The 25,230-nt window shown below is 40.8% G+C and overlaps 1 protein-coding gene across 1 annotated transcript in view; it reads left to right on the top strand.

Annotated features, from left to right (window-relative positions):
* The window catches only part of LOC146780157 (hydroperoxide isomerase ALOXE3-like), a 401,982-nt gene that overhangs the window by 55,706 nt on the left and 321,046 nt on the right, over positions 1 to 25,230 (top strand). The window contains exon 2 of the mRNA XM_085639147.1: positions 13,796 to 14,000. Coding sequence (XP_085495273.1) covers positions 13,796 to 14,000 — 205 coding nt within the window. The remainder of the gene's footprint in view (positions 1 to 13,795; positions 14,001 to 25,230) is intronic.

Raw genomic sequence — 25,230 nt, 5'->3', positions numbered from 1 at the left:
CAGAGGCCACGCCCCTTTTTACACCTCTCTGCAACGCAGCTCTGTGGTGCTTAATGGAGGAAGACATGGCTTGGCAGTTCGGACTGCACTGTTCCCATGAGGCACAGGGTCAAGACTGATTTGCATATGACCATGTCTGAACTGGGGTGGCGTGGTCAGCAAAATAACGATGCATTAAACCCAGATCTGTGACTGGGGGTGAAGGTTTTGCCAATGTGCAACATTCCGTCCATCATCTTGTGTGTTTTGCTGTTCACCCTATGTGGGAAGGGTATGCCCAGACGTGGGTCCCATGCTCACTAAGCCACTGGAGTCAAGCTATCCTGGCTGAAGAGGGGTGAAACCCCGAAACCGGCCCTAGGATGCTTGATTCCGGTCCAGGGAAGACATGGCTTGGCAGTTCGGACTGGACTGTTCCCATGAGGCACAGGGTCAAGATAGATTTGCATATGGCCATGTCTGAACTGGGGTGGCGTGGTGAGCAAAATAACAATGGATTAAACCCAGATCTGTGACTGGGGGTGAATGTTTTGCCAATGTGCAACATTCCGTGCATCATCTTGTGTGTTTTGCTTAATGGTGGTACCTGGTGGGCTAGTAGCACCCCAGGGACCCTCAAGATTCAAGGGGAGTTAATCCCCCAACTAAAAACTCACCAAGGGGCGTGTTTGCACAGTGATGAAGGGCGGGGGCGGGGTCTGAGGTGATATGTGTGAAAACACGCCCTGTGGCGTGTTTTAAGTTGGGGAATTAATTCCTCTTCAATACTGAGGTCCCCTGGGGGCCAACTAGCCCATCAGGTACCTCCAGTAAGCACCTCAGAGCTGCGTTGCAGAGTGTTTTAAAAAGGGGCATGGCCTCTGAACACCTCTCTGCAATGCAGCTCCCTGGCTCATAATGGAGGTACTTGGTGGGCTAGTTGCCCCCAGGGACCTACAGGATTGAAGAGGAATTAATTCTCCAACTTAAAACGCGCCACAGGGTGTGTTTGCACACATGTCACCTCAGGCCCCGCCCCCTTCCTTCACCATTGTGCAAACGCGCTCCCTGGTGAGTTGTAAGTTAGGGAATTAATTTCCCTTCAATACTGAGGGTACCAGAGGGCCAACTAACCCACCAGGTACCTCCAGTATGTGCCAGGGAGCTGCGTCGCAGAGAGGCGTTCAAAGGCCATGCTCCTTTTTACACCTCTCTGCAACGCAGCCCTGTGGCGCTTACTGGAGGTACCTAGTGGGCTAGTTGGACCCTAGGGCCCCTCAGGATTCAAGGGGCCTTAATCTCCCAACTTAAAATGGCCACAGGGCGTGTTTACACAGTGGTGAAGGGAGGGGACGGCGCCTGAGGTGACGTGAGCAAACATGCCCTGTGGCATGTTTTAAGTTGGGGAAATAATTCCTCTTCAATCCTGAGGGCCCCTGGGGGCCAACTAGCCCACCAGGTGCTTCTAGTAAGCGCCACTGCGCTGCCTTACAAAGAGGTGGTCCAGGGCGTGCCCCTTTTTACACCTCTCTGTCACGCAGCTCTGTGACGCTTACTGGAGGTACCTAGTGGGCTAGTTGGACCCTAGGGACCCTCAGGATTCAAGGGGAGTTAATCTCCCAACTTAAAACGGCCACAGGATGTGTTTACATGGTGGTGAAGGGAGGGGACGCGGACAAAGGTGAAGTGTGCAAACACGCACTGTGGCGCGTTTTAAGTTGGGGAAATAATTCCCCTTCAATCCTGAGGGCCTCTGGGGACCACCTAGACCACCAGGGGCTTCCAGTAAGCACCACTGCACTGCGTTGCAGGGAGGTGGTCCAGGCCATGCCCCTTTTTACACCTCTCTGCAACGCAGCTCTGTGGCGCTTACAGGAGGTACCTAGTGGGCTAGTTGGACCCTAGAGACCTTCAGGATTGAAGGGGACTTTATCTCCCAACTTAAAACGGCCACAGGGCATGTTTACACAGTGGGGAAGGAAGGGGACGGGGATTGAGGTGACAAGTGTGCAAACGTGCTCTGTGGTGCATTTTAGATTGGGGGATTAAGTTCCCTTGTATCCACGGGGCGTGTTTGTACACATGTCACCTCAAGCCCCCTGCTCCCTTCACCACTGTGCAAACACGCCCTGTAGTGCGTTTTAAGAGGTAGTTTTAATCCCCTGCCCTATTATGTACTAGGGACTTACAGAGGAGGTCATGCTAATCACAGGGGTACCCCAAAGCATAGTGTTCCCTAGTGTATGTAGGTGGTTTAACTGTATTCTAAGTGTGTTTTAGCATAGCACTGGCTCTAGGGCTGGTTAGTCAGAGTCAGTTACCACTAGTACCCATCTGAAAAAGTTGTGGGCTCAGGATATTTTTGGAACAAGGCCTCTTTTTGCTCCTCTGTTGGTTCTTTCTGTACATATCATGCTTCTTCCTGCACTTTTCTTCGTCTTTCTGGACTTCTGTTGATTCATTCTGCATTTCTTTTGCTTCTTTCTGGGCGTTTTTTCTTCTTTCTTCACATGTCCTGTTGGCATAGTTAGAAACTAGCATTTGAAAAACCTTTGAAATTCACTGAAAAACCATATGTTTTAGGCACGTTATAGTAAGAATTTAGCATTTAAAAAACATTTGAAATTCACTGAAAAAAACCAAAGGTTTCAAGCACGTCATAGTTAGAAATTAGCATTTTAAAAACATTAAACATTCACTGTAAAAACATAGGTTTCAGGGGCATTATAGTTAGTTGGACATTTCACTAAACCATTGCAGGGGCGCAAGTTACAGTTAGCTGAACTAACTATAACGGGGGAATTTCTATGGTTTTGTTCGGATGAAATGCCCAACTAACTATAACGCCCCTGAAACGTATGGTTTTTTCACTGAATATATATATATAAAAATATACCACACAGTCACTTTCTCTGTAAAACAGAAAGAGGACATAGTGGGTCACAAGAAGATTGGTTTTATTACACTGACGGCATGACGCGGATCGGCGAATATGCCATTCTCAAATGCATGAACACCTGGGGTTCTCATCCTATCTATATGTATATGGCTTTGGCTTGCCTATATCTGTGGTGTTGGTTGACGAATCTCCATGAAATGTTCCAAACAAAGTGTCATAGTAAGTCTTGCTGTGCATGCTAGGTTTTGGGGTGAACCGTCAAGTGAGGGCTGTGAAAAAGGGTGCTAAAAAATGCGTTTTCCCATGTTAATTCTAATAGGACGTATAGTCGAACCTACAGCCCGAACCACTGGAAGTAATTAAACAAAAATTGGCAGAAAGGTAGATGTTGTTATACAGATTGTGTTTTTTTTATCTGGCGCAAATCCCTTTATTAGTTTTTGAGAAATGTAAGAAGAAAAATATAGTGATATCTGAGTTCGAGGATATTTCGAGGCGGCATTGGGATTAGTTGTGAATGCTGTGCCCAGAGGAATGGTGTGATTGGCTGACCACAAGTTTGTTGTGGTTGCCATTTTATCGCTTGGGGAACGGTTCCCTGAAAACCGCTGTGTTAGCTGATGTAAGAGGTCAGGGTGGAAGTACTCTGATTCCATGTTTGAAAAGTAGGAGAGTCAGTGAAGCAAGTTATGTATCCACAATAGATTTTTTTAATAACACAAAATATTCGTGCAGACACCCTAATCTTGAAGTTGGGACGATCGCGATGGCTTCAAAAATACTGGTAAAAAAATATATGTATTCACACACCTACCCTCAGTTTTAACCTCTCATGCACACTCATGCAACCAGTGACACACCCATTCAGAAACTCATACACCCACTGACAGTTGCACTCTAACACTCACAACCTCTTACAGACATAGTCAAAGCATCACACAAGCACTCACAGACCCAATTAGAGACTTATGCAATCAGCCACAGATGCACACCCTTACTCATTAACCCAGTGAGACTGTGATGGAGCCACTGTGAGACTCAGTGAGATACTCAGTCACCCACTCGTTGACTGACTCGAAATCTAATGTACCCACTTAGAGACCCACTTAAGCGCTGACTCAAAGATTCACTCAGAGACTGAGGAACCCATTTACAGACCCCCTAGGACACTGATGGATCTACTCAGTGACCCACTCAGACACTAATCTACCAAGTCAGAGGCCCACTCAGACACTGATGCAGCCAGTCACACACCTACTCATACAGTCTTGTGTCCTCTGAAAGAACAACTCACAGACTCGTGTACCCAGTGACAGACTAGGTCAGACACACATGCACCCACTCACTGACCCTCTCAGATGCAGACACACACACTTTCAAAGATGGATGTGTCTGCTGGCAAGGCCAATAAGAGACTCATACAGCCACTCACAGACCCACTCAGAGACGAATATATCCACTGAAGACCCAGTCAGACACTCAGACATCCACTTAGAGTTCACACTCAGACAGTCATGCACCCACTCAAAGACCCACTAAGAGTCTGATACACCCACTAGCAGACCCATTCAGACAATCACGCATTCAGTCAAAGACCCACTTAGACACTCATACATTCACTCATAAACTCAGTGACACAGTCACATAACCCACTGCACATTCATACACACTGTCACAGAGACATTCAGAGACTGATATACATTGTTGTAGAGGTATTTAGATGGTGATATAACTAGTGGGATGTTAGAATTAATTCTATAGTTACATTTTGAATGTGGTGGTAGCTATTGAATTTCTGCTTTTGCTTTGTGTTTTCCCGAAGTATTCGTGATTGTCAGTTACCAACATCATCGTGGTGCCTAGCAGCACCACGAAAATGGAAAATACGTTTGAAAGACGGTTTTTATAGCAACTCACTAAAAAAATATGAGTATCAACAGTACAGACATAAACCCCTGGTGACCATAATACTGTAAAATGTGTGCATTTATATGTTTTACATTTGATGAAAAAGGCGCGATTGTCTAAAAAACCAAAGGAATAGGGACATCATAGTTAGGAAATAGAATGTTAAAAAACTTAGATATTCACTAAAATAACAATGGTTACAAGGATATTATAATTAGGCTGACATTTCCCTTATTCAAAACGACAAAACAAGAGAAATTTGGCATTTATATTTAGCTGAGCTAACTATAAATTATGATCCTGTAATGCACTGCTTATCACATATTGCATCACTCATGACATGGTCAGTGACACCACTCATGACATTTGAAATGACATCACTGATGACGTCTATCTCAAATGACATCACTGTTGACAACATTGATGACATCATCCACAGAACCAGTCACCAAGCCAGTTACACCACCATACAACATCTTATACACCCACTCCCACACTATCACTGGAATGCCCATGTGGAGACCCATACAAACAGTGAGACACCTATACTTTGATGCATAGAACCACTAACACATCAACTCACCAAAGTAGCCACTCATACAACCAATAACTCACATATACAGTCACTCATACACCTACCTACTGACCAATACAGCTACTCATATAACCATGCATACAAACATACAGACACTAACACACCTACTCATACACTCATACAGCCATTGTCATGGTGAATCTGTCACCCATACAGATACTCACACATCCACTTGCTCATCCCACTCAAATATACAATTACTCACACATCTACTCAATTACTCATACATATACTAACACATGTATTCACTCACCTATACAGTAACTGACACAAGCACATACTCTCCCATACATCCTCTCTCACACTCACTGATCCACCCATACCCTCTGTCACATACCCATTCACTTGCCCATACAGCCACTCACATACCCTCTCACTCACCAATATAGCCACTTATACACCCACCCATGTACCCATACATTAATCATATACCATGTTACTGAGCAATACAGACAATTATTTACCTGCACAGTCACCCATTTAGCTTTTCATGCACCCTCTTGCTCACCATTTACAGTCACTAACACCCCCAGTGACTCATCCATACAAAATCTCATACAGCTATTCACTCATGTATACAGTCTCTCACATACCCACTCAGTCTTCAATATACCACTTACACTCCCTCTCACACACCCATACAAGCTCTTACACAGCCCTTTACCTAGGTATATATATTTGACACTCAGATATCTTTAGAAAACACTCAGGCCCCTTGCGGTACCAGAACATCACTTTTTTGATGTTCCTGTGGCGCAATGTACCCCAGCATATTTACAAGGCCACGTAAAGCCACTTTACATGGTTTTTCATGGCCTTGTAAATGTGTGCCCCTTTCAAGCAGAACACTTCATGAAAAGAGCATTCCATAGGTGCTGTAGTGGGAGTTTCCACGCACCACCCATGGAATCTGAAGCATTCCCAGAGTTACAAGAAATCGTAAACCTGGGAATGCGTCAGAATCCAACACCACCCCAGGGGTGGTGGTAGGGAGGCACAACGAGGACATTTTTTTTTCATTTCTCCTTGTTTTTTCCTTTTTCTATGTGTGCAGCACACAAAGAAAGAGGAAATAGATGAAATCGATTGATTTTGTGCAGGAAGGTGTCCCTTCCTGCACAAAATCAATGAGCCCAGCAATGCAGGCACCCCTACATGTTGCAAGGGTGCCTACATTGGTGCATGCAGCTCATTGTGCCCAGGCACTGGGGAAAAGGACAGGACTGCACCGTGTGAATTAGATACAGCGCATTCCTGGCCTTTTGTTTTGACATATGGCGGCACAGCAACATTTCTTGTGGTGCTGCCCTACACCAAAATCTCATAAATGAGACCCTCTGAATCACTGGATGATGTCATCAGTGATGTAATTTCAAATATACCATGAGTGATGTCACTGAACATGTCATGAGCAATGTAGTATGTGAAGTCATAAGCAGGGCATTGCTGGGGCATAAGTTATAGGTAGCTCAGCTAACTATAACTGCTGAATTTCTCTGGTTTTGTACAAATGAAATGTGAGCTGAACTATAACACCCCTAACCTTTGGCTTTTTCAGTGAATGCATATATATTTGTATAGCTATATATATTCATATATATATATATGTGTGTGTGTGTGTGTGTGCGTGTGTGTGTGCGTGTGTGTGTGTGTGTGTTTGTGTGTATGTGTGTGCATGCCACTCTATACTTATAGCTAGGATTCCCAGATATAGTAATTCCTAAGATTTTTGCTCACTAATAACTTAAATAATTTAAAATTCCAGCCAAACACAGTGAGAAGAAAGTGGAATTTCTAGATATTTGGCTCAAACTGGTCAACACTACGCAATAACAAAAAGATCTCAAGACTGAATTAGATGGGACAACTTGGTAGGAGATGTTTTCTTGTAACCCTGTATCAATACACAACCTAATGACAAAGAGGGCCATAATAGAAATTAGTCAACATGGAAACGATAAGAAATCGAGGATGCCTCCAAGCCTAAAATAAAGGGGGTTTATTTCCTCTTTTCAGTACACTAATGATAAAAAGAGCTTTAAAAGAACTAAGCTAACAGGAGTATGATAAGACACCCAGTGTGCCTCCAAACCTAACAAAGGGTTTATTTTTCCGAAATAGAATATTATCCAGAATTGTATAGAACTGGATTTGACAAACTGATAGAATTTGCGGTTTGACTAACCAACGCACAAGGGTTTTTATCAAGGTAAGAACTTGTAAGACCTCATTATAGAGATGGAATTTGAATTTATATATAAACGATTTCTTAATGTAAAAACTCTGAGATGCAATCCAGAAACTAAAGGCTAAAATGGATTGTTGTAAAACATTTTTGTATAGATTAGCTGGAATTATGCCAAAAGATTTGGATTAAGATGCCACAATATAATGACTAGATATCGCACAGGTGAGCTATGATAAAACATTTTTTTGGAGTACGATAGTCAGAATATGTGGATTCAGAATATTAAACATTCAATACCTCTATTCATTCCAGATAGATAGTGTGATCTGGAGGCGGCATTCAGACAAACAGTGTGGGATTGCTGTTGTAAAAACAATTAAAGGTGAGAAGCAATAATCTACACTAACAAAGGAGAACAGTAGAGGATCTGTAGAATTCAGACTATATCAAACTTTTTTAATTTTATATTTTTCAGTGCAATCACTACAGTGGCAGCTGATTTCAACAATTCATTCAAGAAACAGTGACAAAATAACTAACAGGTGGGACTATGCAATTCTACCATTGATATTTATAAAACGTAGAGTAAAAAATCCTTTTTATAAATAATGTCTCCAGTAGAGCTCCAACTAAAATCAAGATTATCAAGGAGCAAGATGGATTAAAAATGCGAACCCAGGGAAGGCCATAAACAGCCAAACCTTAAAGGTGTGTTGTGAAGTCACCCATGATCTAAACTCCTCTGGGTATAGATAAACTAAATGACTCGTGGCTTAAAAATCTATTACTATGCACCCATTTCATAGAATCAACTAGAGTGTCCCCATAATAAAGGAGAGAAGACATGTGGGAGATCCATCCCTTTTGTGAGCCAATTAAAAAGGTCCTCAGAATCGTAATCATGGTATGTTGGATTTAACTGTAACAGCTCGATAGTATACATACGATATGTCCATGTTTGGGCATTAACAATGTTATGAATATCAGATAAATATTATAGCAGATTTACCAGATATTTACAGTACTGTATATTAGGGAAATATGATATATTTCTGAGTTGCTAAACATTAGGTTGAATTTGTGTAATCATGTAAAAAAATGGAATGTGTATTGTGTCTAACATAGTTTCTCTTTCATACTGCTTATGTAGATTTTTAAAATTGAACTATAGTCCTGAAGAAGGTGACAAACGACCTTAACACCGAAACGCTGCGTCGACAATTGTTTTTTAAACATTTATTTTGATATTGTTTTAATATTGATTACTGTTTTTAATATTTAGGCACACATTTTGTGCTATTTTCAATGTATGATTGAAAAATATATAAAAAAAATGTTTTAAATAAAAATTGATTTACACTGCATTCCTTTTGAAATTGCATGATTTGTATTGTACTGTATAAACGTTATTGTATTGACTTCTCAATATACAAATTTGTAAGTTTAGCAACCAGGAAATTGCAGAAGTGAGAATTGCTATCAGTCCTGTCATATCTGGTCTGCGAACTGAATACTGGAGTATTCAGTTGAGAAACAGTGGGAAAAGGAAACTCTTTAGTTGTTTTAATATATATACCTATCCCTTTTCCAAGAACTAGGGTACCTCCCATACTTTGTGATGTTAATAGGTGGTTGAACTTCATATTATTTGCTCTCCAGAGTATATAGTTGTTCTGGATCTCCTTGGGAAGGTGGCAGAAGAAAAATTGTCAGACCAAGAAACTCATCAAAAGGTTTTGCAAAACATTCAAGAAGTCAGAACTAAACATTCAGGATGATGCATTGCAACTCTGCCACCTGTGAAATTAAGGTTTGCAATGAGGCTGACGGGTGACTCATCAAATTCAAGAACATATTCCTGATAAACAAGTATTTGAACCATCTTATTGACCACCTGTTCCAGATCTTGGTGTAGAAGACACATGGACTGTAATCCAAGTGCCACTGTCTTATGCAGAGAAAAACAAGGTGTCCCTGGCTCACATTAAAAGTATCATGTGTTTGATTCTGTTCAACAGACCGCCTTTTGACACCAAGGGCCTTCAGAGTAGAATCTCTCCCTACTCTGACAAAGCTACCCCAGGAAAAGTACAGTGATGCTGGTATTCTGAGTTGCAATCCATGGACTGCAGAGCCTACTATTTCTCCAGCTTTACACCAAGTCCTACATACCACAGAGGAACCTGCTGCTGTAATTTGAAACATTCTACGCTCTCAACTACTGCCCCGGTTTACCATGAAACTCAGCATGAGTCCACATTGACATTGATGATATCTTTTTGAGCAACAACACTTTATGAAATTGAATCTGAATTCTCCAAAGCGGGCTTTTCATCACACTTCTCATTTACTCTACTCCATTATGACAGGTACCTGACACCAATGTGATCCTATGTTTGGATCACTACAAGAATTGTTTTTTTTCATCAATGCTGTCTGTTGTTCTACTGCAACTGAATGAACATTATGTACCTGAAAGTACTGTTCCACAAACCATGGTTTGAGAACTTCAACTGCATCACTCACTTCACCGAGCCCGACAAAATCGCTGCGCTGCCAACATTACAGCTTATCCTGTGCCCAAGTGCATTGTTGAGGAAAAGGTTCCCCATCAGATTACGGACCCCATTGAGATGTTGCGATTGGCATATGCATTGACATATTTGTTGAATTATATGATTACTCCTGATTCCTTTTCAGGTCCGTGGGACATTGATTCTGTACAACAAATTCCTGATTGAGTTTTACAACTATGGTAACTTTGAAAAGAATGTTATAAAAAACACTGTTTTTATAATTGCAGGGTATTATGAAAGTCACAAATGCATTAATTCTTGAGAAATGTACAGTTATACACATTATGCACAATTGGAACACTGCAAGGCCTTGCACATAAATAAAAATAAAACTTTCAGAAAAACATTGCTGACTCGTCATTTTGCTTTTTGCTGCACATAGAAAACAAAGAAACTTCTAAGAAATCTGATTAAACATCATTAACAGACACAGGCCCAGTTGCACTGCACATTTCTTTGAATATGAAGCTACAGGAATTTGAAAGAAAACATTACTGATAGTAATTTAACTAAAATGATTCAAAATGGTATTTTCAATTTGACTGTATGGGATTGTAATGTAAAGCCTAATGGTTTCAAGATGCATGCATATGCTTATATGCAATGATGCATGTCTTATTATGCCTACATGATAACTGAGCAAAAACAAATAAAATAGATTGTTTTGAAAGTGTACCTTGCTACAAAGCCAGAGTTGATAGATTATGTGCATTCATAAAAAAGAGCTTGTTACAACCTAAATTCCAAAAGAAGTATTTTAACCTCAAGCGGCAAAAAATATTTTTTCCCTGCACGGAGCTTGTTTTTTATTTGAGATTTCAAGACTTTTAAAAACTGGATTTGCTTTTGACTTGGCGGACCTGTTTCACAACAGCTTCTATTTTTTAACAAGTAACGTGAAATACAGTTATCCACAAAGAGCAGTGCCATACAAGTGGCATTCAAGTTTCAGAGAAATTGTCTGTGAGCACTGTACTTTTCTCAAACTACAAGCTAAAAAAACTGTTTCAAACAAATAGGTTATACTAAGCGTTGGACTGCACTGCATTTGCCCATCCTGAAGCATGCAGAAGTTGATGAGTCATCAGAATCACCAAATACTAATGCACCAAAAGTCCCAAAAACCTGCTTTCGCCAGAGTAAGGCCACTAGGAATCTTTTTTTCTTTATTAAATTCCATCAACAAGAATGTGCTTCCTCCATTCCAGTAACATCAGAAAATGATGTGCTTTCTCTGTTCCATTCAAAACAAGAGCTTTGCTATCTAATCCAGCAGCAGCGGTTCCATTCTGCTCTGCTGTGTTGCTTTCACAATCCATCTTAGGCCTTCTTCAGTCACCAAAGCCTAAACAATTTTCAACCTTTGAATTCAGTGGAGAGCTCAGGTCCACATCATCAAGGGAAAGAAACAAAGGTGATCAAATTGCATCCCTATGCACAAAAGTAGCTATACCTGATTTTTTTAAACAGGACTAGCTGCATTATTTTGCCGTATTTATGTTTTTCTTTCTCATTTTGCTCCCAGCTGCAATAATCAGTAAATGAAAAAATGAGTCTAGTTCACGTTTCTTTTTTATTGCATAGAAAATCCTTGTGTATTTGTTGCATATTATAATGAATGTTTTTTTAATGTATCTTTCTTATCAATTTGGGGCATTTTGTAAGAAACATGACTTCTAACGCAAAGAACTCTTTTATTCTGTAAATGTATAATGAATATGTCTAATAATTTAGTGACTATTTCATTTAGAAATTGTTCAAGGAATGTCATAAATCATATGACTGTTTCCCTTCTTAAAGCAAACACAAGGAGATGATGGACAGAGCGCTGAAACTCTTCAGACATTCACCACCAGCCACAGAGCTGGATTAAATCCATCATCGTTAATTAGCTCACTTCGCAGTCCCAGTTTAGACATGGCTATATGCAAATCATTCTTGATCCTGTGCCTCATGGGAACAGTCCAGCCTGAACTGCCAAGCCATGTCTTCCCTGGACCGGAAACAAGCCTCCGGGGACCGGTTTTGGGCTAACAGCCCTCATCAGCCAGGCTAGCTTGAATCCAGTGGCAAAGAGAGCAAGGGACCCACATCTGGGCATACCCTGTCAACTTAGGGCAAACAAAGCAAACACAAGTAGATGATGGATGGAGCACTGAAACGTTTCAGGCACTCACCCCCAGCCACAGATCTGGGTTAAATCCGTCATCGTTCTTTAGCTCACTTCGCCACCCCAGTTCAGACACAGCTATTTGCAAATCAGTCTTGACCCTGTGCCTCATTGGAACAGTCCAGCCTGAACTGCCAAGCCATGTCTTTCCTGACTGAAAACAAGCATCCTGGGACTGGTTTCGGGCTAACAGACCTCATCAGCCAGGCTAGCTTGAATCCAGTGGCAAAGTGAGTAAGGTACCCATGTCTGGGCACCCCCCCCCCCCCAACTTAGGGCGAGCAAAGGAAACACAAGGAATTGATGGACGGAGTGCTGAATCTTTTCACCCCCAGTCACAGATCTGGGTCAAATCCATCATCATTCTTTAGCTCACTTTGCCACCCCAGTTCAGACACAGCTATGTGCAAATCAGTCTTCACCCTGTGCCTCATTGGAACAGTCCAGCCTGAACTGCCAAGCCATGTCTTCCCTGGACCGGAAACAAGCATATTTGGTGGTTTTGTGGATGGCATTTTTTCAAACATGCCAGTTTGGTTTACGTTTTTTTGCTATTTTTAGTTTAGGAGAGTCAAATGTTTTGGAAGGGTTAAGGGGAAAATTATGGCTGAAATATGTGGGACATTAGGAAGGAGCCTTGAGACTTGTTCATTCGTAAACTTCAACATGCCCTGCTTCATAAATGCTATTATAATGTAGAAAACTAATTTGTTTGTTTTTTTACATGATCTGAGGTTTATTTAAATTGTCCCTTTCCACAATGGTGTTACTCTCTTTGTGCTCCTCTTTTAATTGCAACAGCACCGTTTCATCCTAAATTGACCAAAATATTGACAAAGTTCAGCTGTAAAATAAAATCACTCAAAGTTTTGCTCTGGAATGTTAAATGGTCTGTTCTTAACCATCCAATGCCTCCACTGTTGAACAGAGTCCTGATGTTTACCAAGTCCTTTGCCAAATCTGGCAGTTTCCATTTTAGGGATTATTTGGCTAATTTCTTTCTTCTGATATCCCTGTTGTCCATTTATCTAATGGCTGTTACTTAATCCTGTGCTAACATATTTTGGTTTGGGTATTGAACCCTCTTTGCCTCATTACATAAAATTAGCAACTGGAGAAACTGCATGCTATTCGAAGCCAAAACAATGACTTCAGAATCAAGACCTGAGATCTATTTTGAATTTCCTCCATAATTAAGTAGACTAATGATACTTGATGTAGAGAAGATGCTTAAGTAACTTGTAATACTCAAAATGTGCCATTTTGTAATTGTTTGCTTTAGGCACGAGCTAGGAAACTAGGTCCTCAGTTTGCTAATTAATATCTTTTTTTTTTTCATCTGTTCATATTTGAATAATCAGGTTCAGGAGATTGAGCAATGTCATTCTTGCTGATATTAAAATGCCCTGGTGAATTAGAAGGTAACTCTAAATATAAAACTTTGCTATATAATAATACTGATTTTTCTCTTATTTTTCAGACTGACGTGTACCACATCAGTGAAAAACAGGACTTGGGGAATATTACACATATCCGTCTTCATAAGGAACCCTTTTCCTTCTTCCCTGATGACGACTGGCTATGCAACCAAGTCACTGTGGAATCTCCTACAGGAGATATCTACTACTTTCCATGCTACCGCTGGATCCAGGGATACCTCACCCTGGAGCTCTCTGAAGGGACAGGTAGAACACTGCTTAAATTAGACTATAATACCCCAAACATTTCAACCCTGATGTTTTGCTGACAACATGAAACTTTTTCATTCTTGGTCTATCTGACAAGCTTGCAGGGGACTGAAATAAATCAATTGTTTGTGGTCAAACCACTCACAAATTTAACAGATAAAGTTACAGTAAATAGGCATAAAATAGCAACTAACAAAACCAAATAAAATCTTAACGGTGCCATTTCTACAAGAAAATCAAGTTAGTGTTATCAGTTCTATAATGACTCTAGTAACAGCTCATAATAAAAATCAAGTAGGGAACAGATTATTTAAAAGGTACATGTAACACCAAAATTATGCCACAGCCTTTGCTGCTTAATGTTGTTATAAAGTTTGCTTACACTGTTTCTTGAAACAGTCTGAGTACTCTCTAAGATTTGGGCTGTAGCTAAATAATCTTATTTTCTGTGTTTCTGAGGAGTAGTGGAGCATTCTTTGGACTTGATGCAGATGAAAACATTAGCACTGCTTAGGCACCTGCTAATGATTGGGTTAGCACAAGACAAAATGGAAGTCAGTCTCAAGAGTCAAGCTTTTGCAGTTACAGCTGAGGGATCAAGGTTTAGTGCCATTCATGAAAGGGTTCATGACACCACAGCAATAACTCCCCAACCTTAGGGCACTAAAGAGCCTCCTAATTTTGTTAGGATACTTATCCTTGAGGTATAACGCCTCCAGTATATAGCTTGCCACTAGGATGTCTCCAAAGTAGATGTAGCTACATTAAAGTAAAGCAAAAACATCAGAGATCTCGGATAAAGAACCTAGCTAAGGAAAACAGTTTTTTTTGCTCAGTTGGACTCAGAAAAAACATGGCATGAAAGGAAGAATGTCCTTTCTTGAGTCTCCTCACTCACCAGGCTTTCCCCACTGTGACATGCATCATCATAGGGGCCATCCCAAACCGCTGGGGCGTGCTACGACGTGCGACACTACGCAGGAGCACTGTTTTGTGAGTGACTATGTGTAGTGCAGTGGTATAAGTGGAGTGGGTGAGTTAAAAATATCTAACCAGTGGGTGAAATAACTTTATTCGGGCCCTTAGTTGATATGTTAAAAACGGGGTCGGTCTCTAGGGTCCCTGTCTGCTATGGGTCAGGGGTCCCTAGTGGATGTCAACTAGTTTCGAGCTTCCCCTGTGCTCTTCTTCAGGACAAACACAGGGTCCAGCCCTGTGTGTACCACTCCTTAAGTGACCTAAAATGAGGAAAAATAAGTTGCGCTGCAATTGTTAAGCAAGCTTAGGATGCGTTTCAGGAAATATAAAAACAGTATATACACCTGGTAGTTATTTTACCTGAATAAAAAAACTTTACACAAGCCCCGGAACCCATCCAAGAAACAACACATATATTTTATGCTAAAAAAAAGTAATTTTTAATTGTGAAACCATTGTTAAATTATGGTTAAAACTTCATGACAACCTAATTGGGCCAGCTATACTTTATGGCAGTGAAATATTGGGACACACTCCGATACAAGATTTAGAGTGTTTTGAAACCCAAGTAGAAAAGATGCATTTACTATTTTATAAACCAATTTTTGAACTCCATAAACATGTCTTATTCAAGCAGAGCAGAACTTGGCAGATATATCTTGCTTTCAAGCGTAAGAAAGCTGAAAAAGGTGAGGTCTCATCTAATCAAAAGGGACTCCATTCCTACTCACTTTAAAGCCAAAAACACAACCGGAATATAAAAACCCAGAAAATGTACCACTTCAATACTTGCATCAAATCATGTCACACGTGAAAATGCTATGGATTATTAAATAGGGAGTACATATGTGCACTGTACCTACTGAGACTATGATCGAACTCCCCGGGTGTCCCCGGGTTTGAAATTGATATGGACAGGTACATGAATAGATGTAAACCTGAAAAACACATGTTCTATAAGCAAATCAATGTGGAATCTATAAAAAATTAAACACAGTTTCTTATCCACTCAGCCCCATATGGAGCAATTCAGTAGGCACTAATTTAGGTGATGTTAAAAGACAAACTTACTTTCAAACCTAAATTTAAAAAAACTATTGTAATCAGAGTAGTACTTCATTCTCCTTCCTGTCGTCCATGATGTACTAGTATAGAAAAATACCCCATGTCCGTCAACTACCAAAAGTAGTTTCTTACAGTATTTAATTATTTTTATGTCACTGATTAGAGTTTTAGAGGTTCAAATCAAACCAAAAACAGCTTTATTCGATTGCTATTTCAGACAGTCATAAAAGCACATAAAAGCAAACAGTTTGTTACACAAGATAAAAACGTGTTTTATATAAGTCATTATAAAATTCAGAGTTAATAATGAAATGCCATTGCATCTTTATGACCTAGGTACTTAGTTTACAATGCATTTCCTATGACTAAATACTTTCTTTAGAAACATTCCTATCCTCTACACTCAAAAGCTGTAATACAATAAATGCCGGGCGACATTGTCTAATCCCCAGAGATTTTAAAATTGGAACCATCCAAACTTTTCTTAATTCACTATAAAATCTACAGAATAGAACAACGTGTATAGTGGATTGATCTGAGTGATTATCACAAGGACACAGTTGCCTTTCTCGGGCCCAGTCATTCATTTTTTTTTAAATTTACAAGTCTGTGGAAGATCCCAAACCTAAATCTAGTCAATAAGAACATGTTATGGCCACCAGGTAAAATTGTTAAGTATGGTTATATACTGAAAGAAGTTAAAATCAATTGGTTATACTGGACACTAGGCTTATAATCTCTGCCGACGTTCTTAATATTTCCAGTAACAAGAGGCCCTCTTTTTTTAGGTCCTTTCTCGTGACCATCTGCCTGGTCCTCGGGTCAGTAAAATATTCTATGTGACCTTGGTAACGCATAAAATCTCGGACGTACCTTATCCAGGGAATCTTTAGGACCCTTTCCAATTTCAGACTGTCCACTAAAATATCCCGATTTAACTGTGTTTCTGTTTTTGTCCAGATCCTATGCCATAAAAGAATAGACTCCATTTTTATCAGGTCGGAGATGTATAGTCAGCCCAACTCAGCATGACAAACCTAAGAAGATGTGCTACTCAGAACAGTCAGAATGTATCTTAAGAAGGTATTTTCCACCATTTGTAACGGGTGCGTATCAGCAAAACCCACACCCCTTCTCCATACATAGCTGTGGAGATACATTTAGCTTTGTAAATCTGAATAAGCTCTACTGGCGGTCTCATGCGCAATTTTCTCGAAAAATGAACAAGTGTAGTTATAGTCCGTAAAATCGCAAGTTTTTTTGCTAATACGGCTTGGACCCATGAATCATTTTGATCAAAGAGTATTCCGAGATATGAAAATCTCTTTGTGTGCCCTATCTTCTGCCCTTCCACAAACATATCCCTGCACCTCTGGCTACCACTGCCACACTTCCTTATAAAGGTCTTCGAGGTGTTCATCCTGAGACCAAGATTACTCATAAAATTGGAAAAACTATCTAAAACCTTCTGCAGACCTACTTGCATGCATGACATTAGGACCGCGTTGTCCGCGTAAAGGAGGGCAGATATTGGACGTCCAGCTATTTGGAGGAAATCTTGACTGTCTTTAAGCAACGCCTCTCCCAGGTTATTAATATAGAGGTTAAAAAGAAAGGGGGCTAGGACACATCGTTGCCTAACCCCTCTCCTTAATGGGAATGGGGCAGATCGATCACCGCTCAGGCTAAATCGGACTCGCGCCTTAGCATCACTATATAGACACCTAAGAAAGTGGATAATTTGAGCATCCACCCCCATATCCTCGAGGATCAAAGGCTGCAGTGAGATCCACAAAAGCTAAAAACAGCCTACCCTTCTTCACCAGTGTCTACTTCCCAACAAAAATAGCTAAGTTTAAACTCTGTTCAATCGCCCCTAGAACTTCACAAAAACCATATAGAGTATCAGATAGGACTATGTTGTCCTCTGCCCATACGTGTAAACTTTCAAAAAATATTCAACCAACTATTTTAGTCAGGGAATCCATTAATGAAATGGACCTATAGCATCCAGGATCCTGACGGTTCCCCTTTTCGAAGATTTGCACAATAATAGATTCAACCCAAGTTGTCAAAAAAAGGGCAAAGCAGCTAGCAGTAATTACCTGTGTGATAATTAGCCCTCATAAAGTCATATTTGACTTGAACAAGTCTACAGGGACCCCATCCAGCCCAGGAGCCTTACCGCCCAGACTTGTAGAGATAGCCCGAGTCACTTCCTCCAGCGTAAACTGGAAATCGGAATATTGGGTCAAATAATCCAGGGAAATTTCCTCTTTATTTTTATTTACTTGAACATCAAAGTTACCCTCACATACCCTTGAAAAGTGCTCGATCCATTGGTCCTCATTTATAGCAATTTCAATTTTTGGACCACTTCCGAGAGTCAGAAAAGGTGCTTTTACAGCTTTCCAGAAGGCGGAGCTATCTCCCATCAGAGAGGCCTTGTGAAAGGATTCCCATGCTTCATTTCTCAGGGCAATTTTTCTTTCCTTGAGTGCTAACCTTAACTCCCCTCTTGCTTGCCTCACATGATTTGAATTTCTGGGGATCTTATGTAGTTCATATTTTAAGTTGGTATAAGCTCGCGTACAGTTCGAATCAAGCCATCCCTGAGTTTTCCTTTTTCTCAGTTCTGAACAAATAATGCCTCCCTTATAGCACCTGATATTGATTGAAAGGAGGATAAGATGCTGTCTGGGGCAGCTGTTTCACTTCGGCAAGTCTCAAAAGCTGGTTTGCATTTAGCTACCACTTGTTTAGTGATCACTAAAGGATCCACCATCGACCAGCGCAGAGTATAACTATTTGTCTTATCAATTATAATATTGGCTAAAGCCTGGTCAACTTTGTCATGTCTATCAGACCTACTTATCGGCAATAATACAGAAAGACACAATGGAAAATGATCGCTTAGTGAGTTGTCATCTATAGAAAAAGAGCGAAGTCTGCACGCATAGCTATTTGACAGTAATAAATAATATATGGTAGTGCATAAACCTCTGCCATTAAAGGTATGGCGCATGGGACAGGTGTAGCACATTGCTCATTTGCAAAACCCAAATCAAGGTCAAAAACCATTTTGTTATACAACGCCCTCAGTATAGAATGTCAAAAGTGGGTATTGCTGATCCCTTCTTCATTTGTAAAACCACATAATTTACCATCAACATTTGGGCACAAAGCACAGTTAAAGTCCCCTCCCAAAATTAACATCATATCTTTGGTATCGTCGCTGCATAAAGAATTCAAATCATTGCCCAATATTTTCTCTACAAACCCCACTTTAACGGGGGAATAGTGTTGTAAAAATTTGTCACTGCAATACAATGTTTTCTATCTATATGGATTTTGATCAATTGGTAGTATGTTTCCTCTATGTACAACTCTATCTTTTTTATTTTCAACCTTTTGGATATATATGTACAAAGCCCTGCCTTTGCCCTTCCACTGAACCCCTCAACGGCCGGGGTACCCATTAATGTGAATTATTTCCTTAGCCCACGTTTCCTGGAAACATATTATGTCATAATTTAATAAAAAGTTGCACCAAATAGGATTGGTCAACTTGGAGCGTAATCCCGCAATGTTCCAGGAAAAAAGGTTACAGAAAACTCATTCAGGAGGCACACCCATAATCGGCTTAATGGTGTCCATACCCTCTTCCCCTTAATCAGTAAAAAGTGGGTGTGATGAATGGGTACATATAACTGTATGGGCCTGGTCGGGGGTAGTTTTGTATTTGTGCGCTTTATCACCTCGGTGTCCATTTAGATAAGACTTATAAATTGAAGACAGGACTCTTGGATCAGTCAGTCTATATCTTCTAATGAATTGAAAATGTATAACGATTGCTGAGTGGGACCGCACATCTAAACTGCCTGTTCCCTGGAAATGTCTCCCCCCCCAAGGATTATTCCATGGGTCTCTAGGGGCTTGATAAAAATACCCCAATTGTAGAATATTTATGCCCTGCACCATAATAGACCGATTACCAGCCCTATCAAGGATAAACTGCACCAGACATGGGGATCTAAAGGTTAAAACCACACAATCGCAAGCTAATGACTTAGTTGTTTTACCAACCCAACCTATTCTTCGTGCCATTTTAAATTCTGATAAACGTGTGTTGGTTATACCAGTTCTGGTGTTCAATAAGTGCAACGACTTATTCCGCAATGTTGACCAATGTTCAGATACATTGGGCGGTAAAGAGAGGACATTTGCCAGCACGACCGTGTAAGGAGTTACTTCTGGCAGAAGATGCAAATTCAGATTTGGGTTGGTGAAGTCTCCCTGATTAAATCTCCGAACATTCTGTGTGTTTGTGGCTCTCACCCCGTCCCCTAATGTAGTACTCCCCATGAAAGATGATGGCTCAAGTAAGGGTTTTGCAACCTGTGCACAGGTAGAGCTTGGTCGTTCTAAATAATGCGCGAGCCCTGGATGGTCTGATGAACGGGATGTTACTCATTGATGTGGGGGGTCCTGTCCATACTGAGTCTTTTACTATGCTGGTATATGTACTAGGACATTGTACTTGTCCATTTTCCGAATTGCTTACAGGTTGACTAGCCACTTTTCCCGTTCCCCTATTAGGCACCGTATCAGTGCCTCTACATGGGCATATATCCAAATGGGCTGGAGGAATGATAATGACAAGCCCCTCCAGCTTGGTGAGTCTAACATCAATTTGGGATAATTTCTGTGACAATGGATCCAACAAAACTGGTACCATTGTATCTAACCTTCTCCAAAACTCCTCCTCATACAACCACGAAGATAGCCCATTTGTAGCAGTGGATGTTGACATTATGTTAGGCCCCTGACTACAATCTCTGTCAGTGGTTTTAGTTTTACGTCTCATTGCCTTTGGCTAATGTTATTTTTGTTTCTTAGATGTAGGTTCATGGCTAGTGTCTTGACTTATTTTGACCTTCTGACCCCTAGTGGTTACATTAGGCCTAATTTGCCTGTTTGCAAACTCAGGGGATGTAATGGATTCAAGATCTAGCCCTGTAGGTTATAACTGATTAATTTCGGGGGAGGTATCTTCTGAGTTGATTTGCAAAAGGGGCCCTACAGGTGTCGTTCGATTCAGGGAAAACTGGGGCTCTAGTGATAATCTACGCTCTGTGAGGTCAATCTCATGGATGAGTGCTGACTCTGCCCTCAAAAGGAAAGCATCTAGTGTCCCCACAACTCCATGCCCAGCGCCAGACTTGCGCTTACTCATTTTGGTGGTCCCAGGTGATAATATCAGTATTTAGCACAGTACCTTGCACAGCAAGGATAGATCGACCCAGAGTCAAGATGTTAAAAATGTGGCCCAGCCCTGTCTCTTTTGGCTCGGGCGGGTGCAGACAGGCCTCTCCTTGGGCTGGGCTTCACCTAAGCGTGGCCTGGGCACGCCCGCACTGTGGGAGCTTGGTCGTTCTTAAAAGCGCCACCTGGCACAGTTCCAGTAGCGTTGGCGGCTCCTGCCGCGGGGCAATATGGACCCTGGAGTCCATGACGGATAAAGTGCTGAGTGCTGCTGTGGGTGGCGGAAAAATGAGCAGGGGCTCCCGTGCTGCCGGAGCCCGGTCGCACTTAAAAGCGCCACCTGGTGCTGTCCCAGTAGCGTTGGCGGCTCCTGCCGCGTGGAGATATGGAGTACTGGAGTCCTTGGCGGATAAAGTGCTGAGTGCTACTGTGGGTGGCAAACAAATGGGCAGGGATTTTGAAAGTTAAACTAATGCACATTGTATAGCTGCATTTTCTAGCTTTTTAAAACTATAAGTATTGTTCCCCAAAATGTTTTTAAAATAAGTTCCACATAAAAGTAATGATAATAAACGTCAACCTCAAATCAAAATAACATAAAACTACAAAATGCAGACTTTCTGTAAAGTAGCTAGACAATAGTATTAACTGTGAAATTAATTAATTTTAGGTATTAACTGTGCGTAAGTTGTTATCTTCTTTTGTAAAGAAATATATTTGTTTTATGCAATAACATTTACAAATGAAACTGTGGCAAGGAAATCTATATTTGTTCCATGAGTTAATATTCCTTTTCTAGTTTTCCTTCTGAAATCACTCCACATATTGAATTTCACGTTAGTATTAACTTGTCATAACTCATTGAGTTTAAACTTGTATATATCCTCGTTTGTGTAAACAAAGGTAGTTTAGGCTAATGCATACCACATAAATAAAATGTTTAAATAAGCTGTGACTGAATGTTTACCTCTATGACAAGTTATTTGCATTCAGCAATATGGTACCATAAGCTATGTAGGGCATTTACTTGCATATGAATGATAATCTGTAGAGTTCCGAGAGTTGTAGATTTCCAAAGCTATTGATCCTGCCTCATGAATCAATAGTGGATTAGGTATCCATAGCTAATGCAAAATGGTTGGTTAGGCTATAACCAGAGCCCAATATTGTACAGCATAATATTTCAAACCCATCATATAGTATACATTGTTCTTTTTTCATTGACTATCAAGAAAACACATTAACTCGAAGGAAAAGCCCCAAACTGTTATGATGCATCATGTGCTACTACAAAGGCCATGAAGAATCATGGTCTTTGCCTATTTGGGGAGACTTAGTCTGTGTTTATTCTCATTTGAGGAGTCTTTTGAGAGCCTTTATCTTTTCCTCGGAGCAAAGGAACAGCACCGGCTGCTAGAAGGCTGCCTGTGATACACAGAACATATAGTTGTGAGGTTTTCGGATTGATTATTGTAGTAGGGAATGTCTACAAGCACACGTGGGCATGTTAGGATTGTTTGCAGCAATCTACAAACTATTGTCATTATGTGGTTACTTGAAGCTGAGATTAGGACTTTTCCCATGAAGAACACATGATCTTGGATAGTCATTAAAATGCACTGTAAAATTCATCCTAACATTTCCACATAAAAAAATTTTACAATGGAATTTTCATTTTTCATAATCAAATAAATGTTAAGGGGCATAAATGAGTGTCTGAAGCAAAAGAAAATAGAAGTGAAGGGCAGAAAGTTTGATGGAGGAACCAGTGAAGTTGAAATTATGAGACGTTCTTTTAAAACCGTGCTAAGAATGTGTACTTAAAGGTCTACATTTTGTATAGGAAATCATAGTGTTGTCTGATGAAGGTCAGGCAGTTCTTGTGACTCAGCTAGGAACATTGAAAACTGACGCTGACCTTAGAAGCCCTCCGTAGGATCAAGAATCAAGAATTGGAAAGGCATTACATCATTCACTATGTAAACTGTTAAAGCATAGATCCAGGTCCTTCTGCGAGTGGTGTGTGGTTGCAGATTGGCTGGTATCGTCTGCAACTAAGCAGTGATTGGATCAGGAGTCAGGCAATAATAATACTGACCCCACTACTGTTCTGAGGTGGGGAAGGGTTGAAGGGAAGGGATGAAAGTGAACTCATATCTAGGATGTATCCTGCCTTGAAACAGGACCATCCTTCTGCTCATGGTTGGTGGGACCAGCATTGTGGCACCAGTTTTTTTTAAATGAATAGCAAATCCATGTGGCAAATAACTGGTGCAGATCAGTCTGGACCACAGTAGATACACCTAAGGCAATGAAACATACATTGTGTCATTAACAAGTAGTATACTGTGCCATGGAAACTATAAAGTAAGCATTGTTAGAAGAACATTATACCCCCTGGGCAGCCAGTGAGATGCTCTCACAAAGGGCAAAAACACATGAATAAAGTAACTGTTATTAACGTGCATATGCTGCTGCCATATGAAAAGAGCTTTGACAAAACTGTCAATTGTTACTTTAGTTTTCTTGTTTACCCAGATAATGGGTAGGCTCTCATCTGCACCAGTTTCATATTGTTAATCCAAAAAGAAGCCCCTTGTGAGTTTCACAGACTTTTAAATAGAACTATATTTTGTCGATCACTGATGTCTGTAGGCTACAGGAAAATGTACAGTTTGATAAAGAAAAAATGGGAGGTTAGCATCCAATCAGATAGGAAGTGCATGTGCCAGAACTTCATCCAAACATTCCTCTTGTCTGGGTGAATGTTTCCGAATCATAAGTGGTTGGGTTAAGATCTCAAGTTTGGCATGATGGTGTTCACAGTCAGGGGCTCTCACTGCTAGAGATGTGCCACCATGTGTCATGCTCTTCAGTGATCCCTAACAAATCAGGACGGCGGGTGATGATCAGTGGTTTGTGGCTGAGGATTAGCGTGTGGTCAGTTTCTGCTAGTATTCTGGACCTTTGCAGCAGTTGGTATCATGGACTATGTAGAGAATCACTTGATCCTGAGTTCTACTATATGACAGTGAAGAACATTCAGGGAGGGCTTGATGATGTCTTAATGTTTGCTGACATTTATGCAGAATCTGAATTCCCAGTCCCGTAAGCTCGAAATAGGCTTCTCAGAGAGTCCAGCAAAGCTGATGTTGCAATAGTCCCACCATGCTAGGACCAGAGCTCTTATCAACTCCATCTTAGGATCAGTTTTAGTACAGGAAAATATTTTTTAAAGTTTGCAAATCTGGAGATTGCTATATCTGCCTAATGTGTTGGTTTTGAATGGGAGGGTCAAAGAGCTGGGTATGGAGGAACAGTAGGAGGTACACATTTTTAGAGTCAAAAGTATATTTCAGTTCCCAGCTGTCTGCTATCTTCCTAGCAAAAGCCCATAAAACCAAGCATAATAATAATAATAATAATAATAAAAGGGATCTTATCGTGCGCAAACATAGCCCAATGGGCGTCAAGGCGCCTAATTCTAAATCCAACTCATGACAAAAGCCCCTGTAGCTCAGGCTTTAGGGCCTTTTTAAACAGCGCTAAAGAGGGTAAGGTCTTTAACTCTGTCGGCAAGATGTTCCAAAGTTGTGGAGCAACGACTGAAAAAGCCCTGGCTCCCCATCTAGTGAGCTTAAAGCGAGGGACAACAAGTTGGAATAGTCCCGAAGAGCGCAGACACCTTTTAGGGTGGTAACGGGTAAGCAGGGAGCTGATAGCGCCTTTAGATCCATCCTCGAGTGCTCTATAGGTCAGACAGAGAATTTTAAAATAGATTCTGTGCTGAATAGGCAGCCAATGGAGGTCTCTCCTCGCAGCAGTAGCAGAAGAGGACCTGGAAAGATCCAGGACAAAACGTGCAGCAGCGTTCTGCACGATTTGCAGTCGATGTATAAGGCCCTTGTTGGATTCCATG

The sequence above is a fragment of the Triturus cristatus genome, chromosome 12 (assembly GCF_964204655.1).
Source record: "Triturus cristatus chromosome 12, aTriCri1.1, whole genome shotgun sequence".
Taxonomy (NCBI): domain Eukaryota; kingdom Metazoa; phylum Chordata; class Amphibia; order Caudata; family Salamandridae; genus Triturus; species Triturus cristatus.
This window is presented reverse-complemented; position numbering and strand designations above follow the sequence as displayed.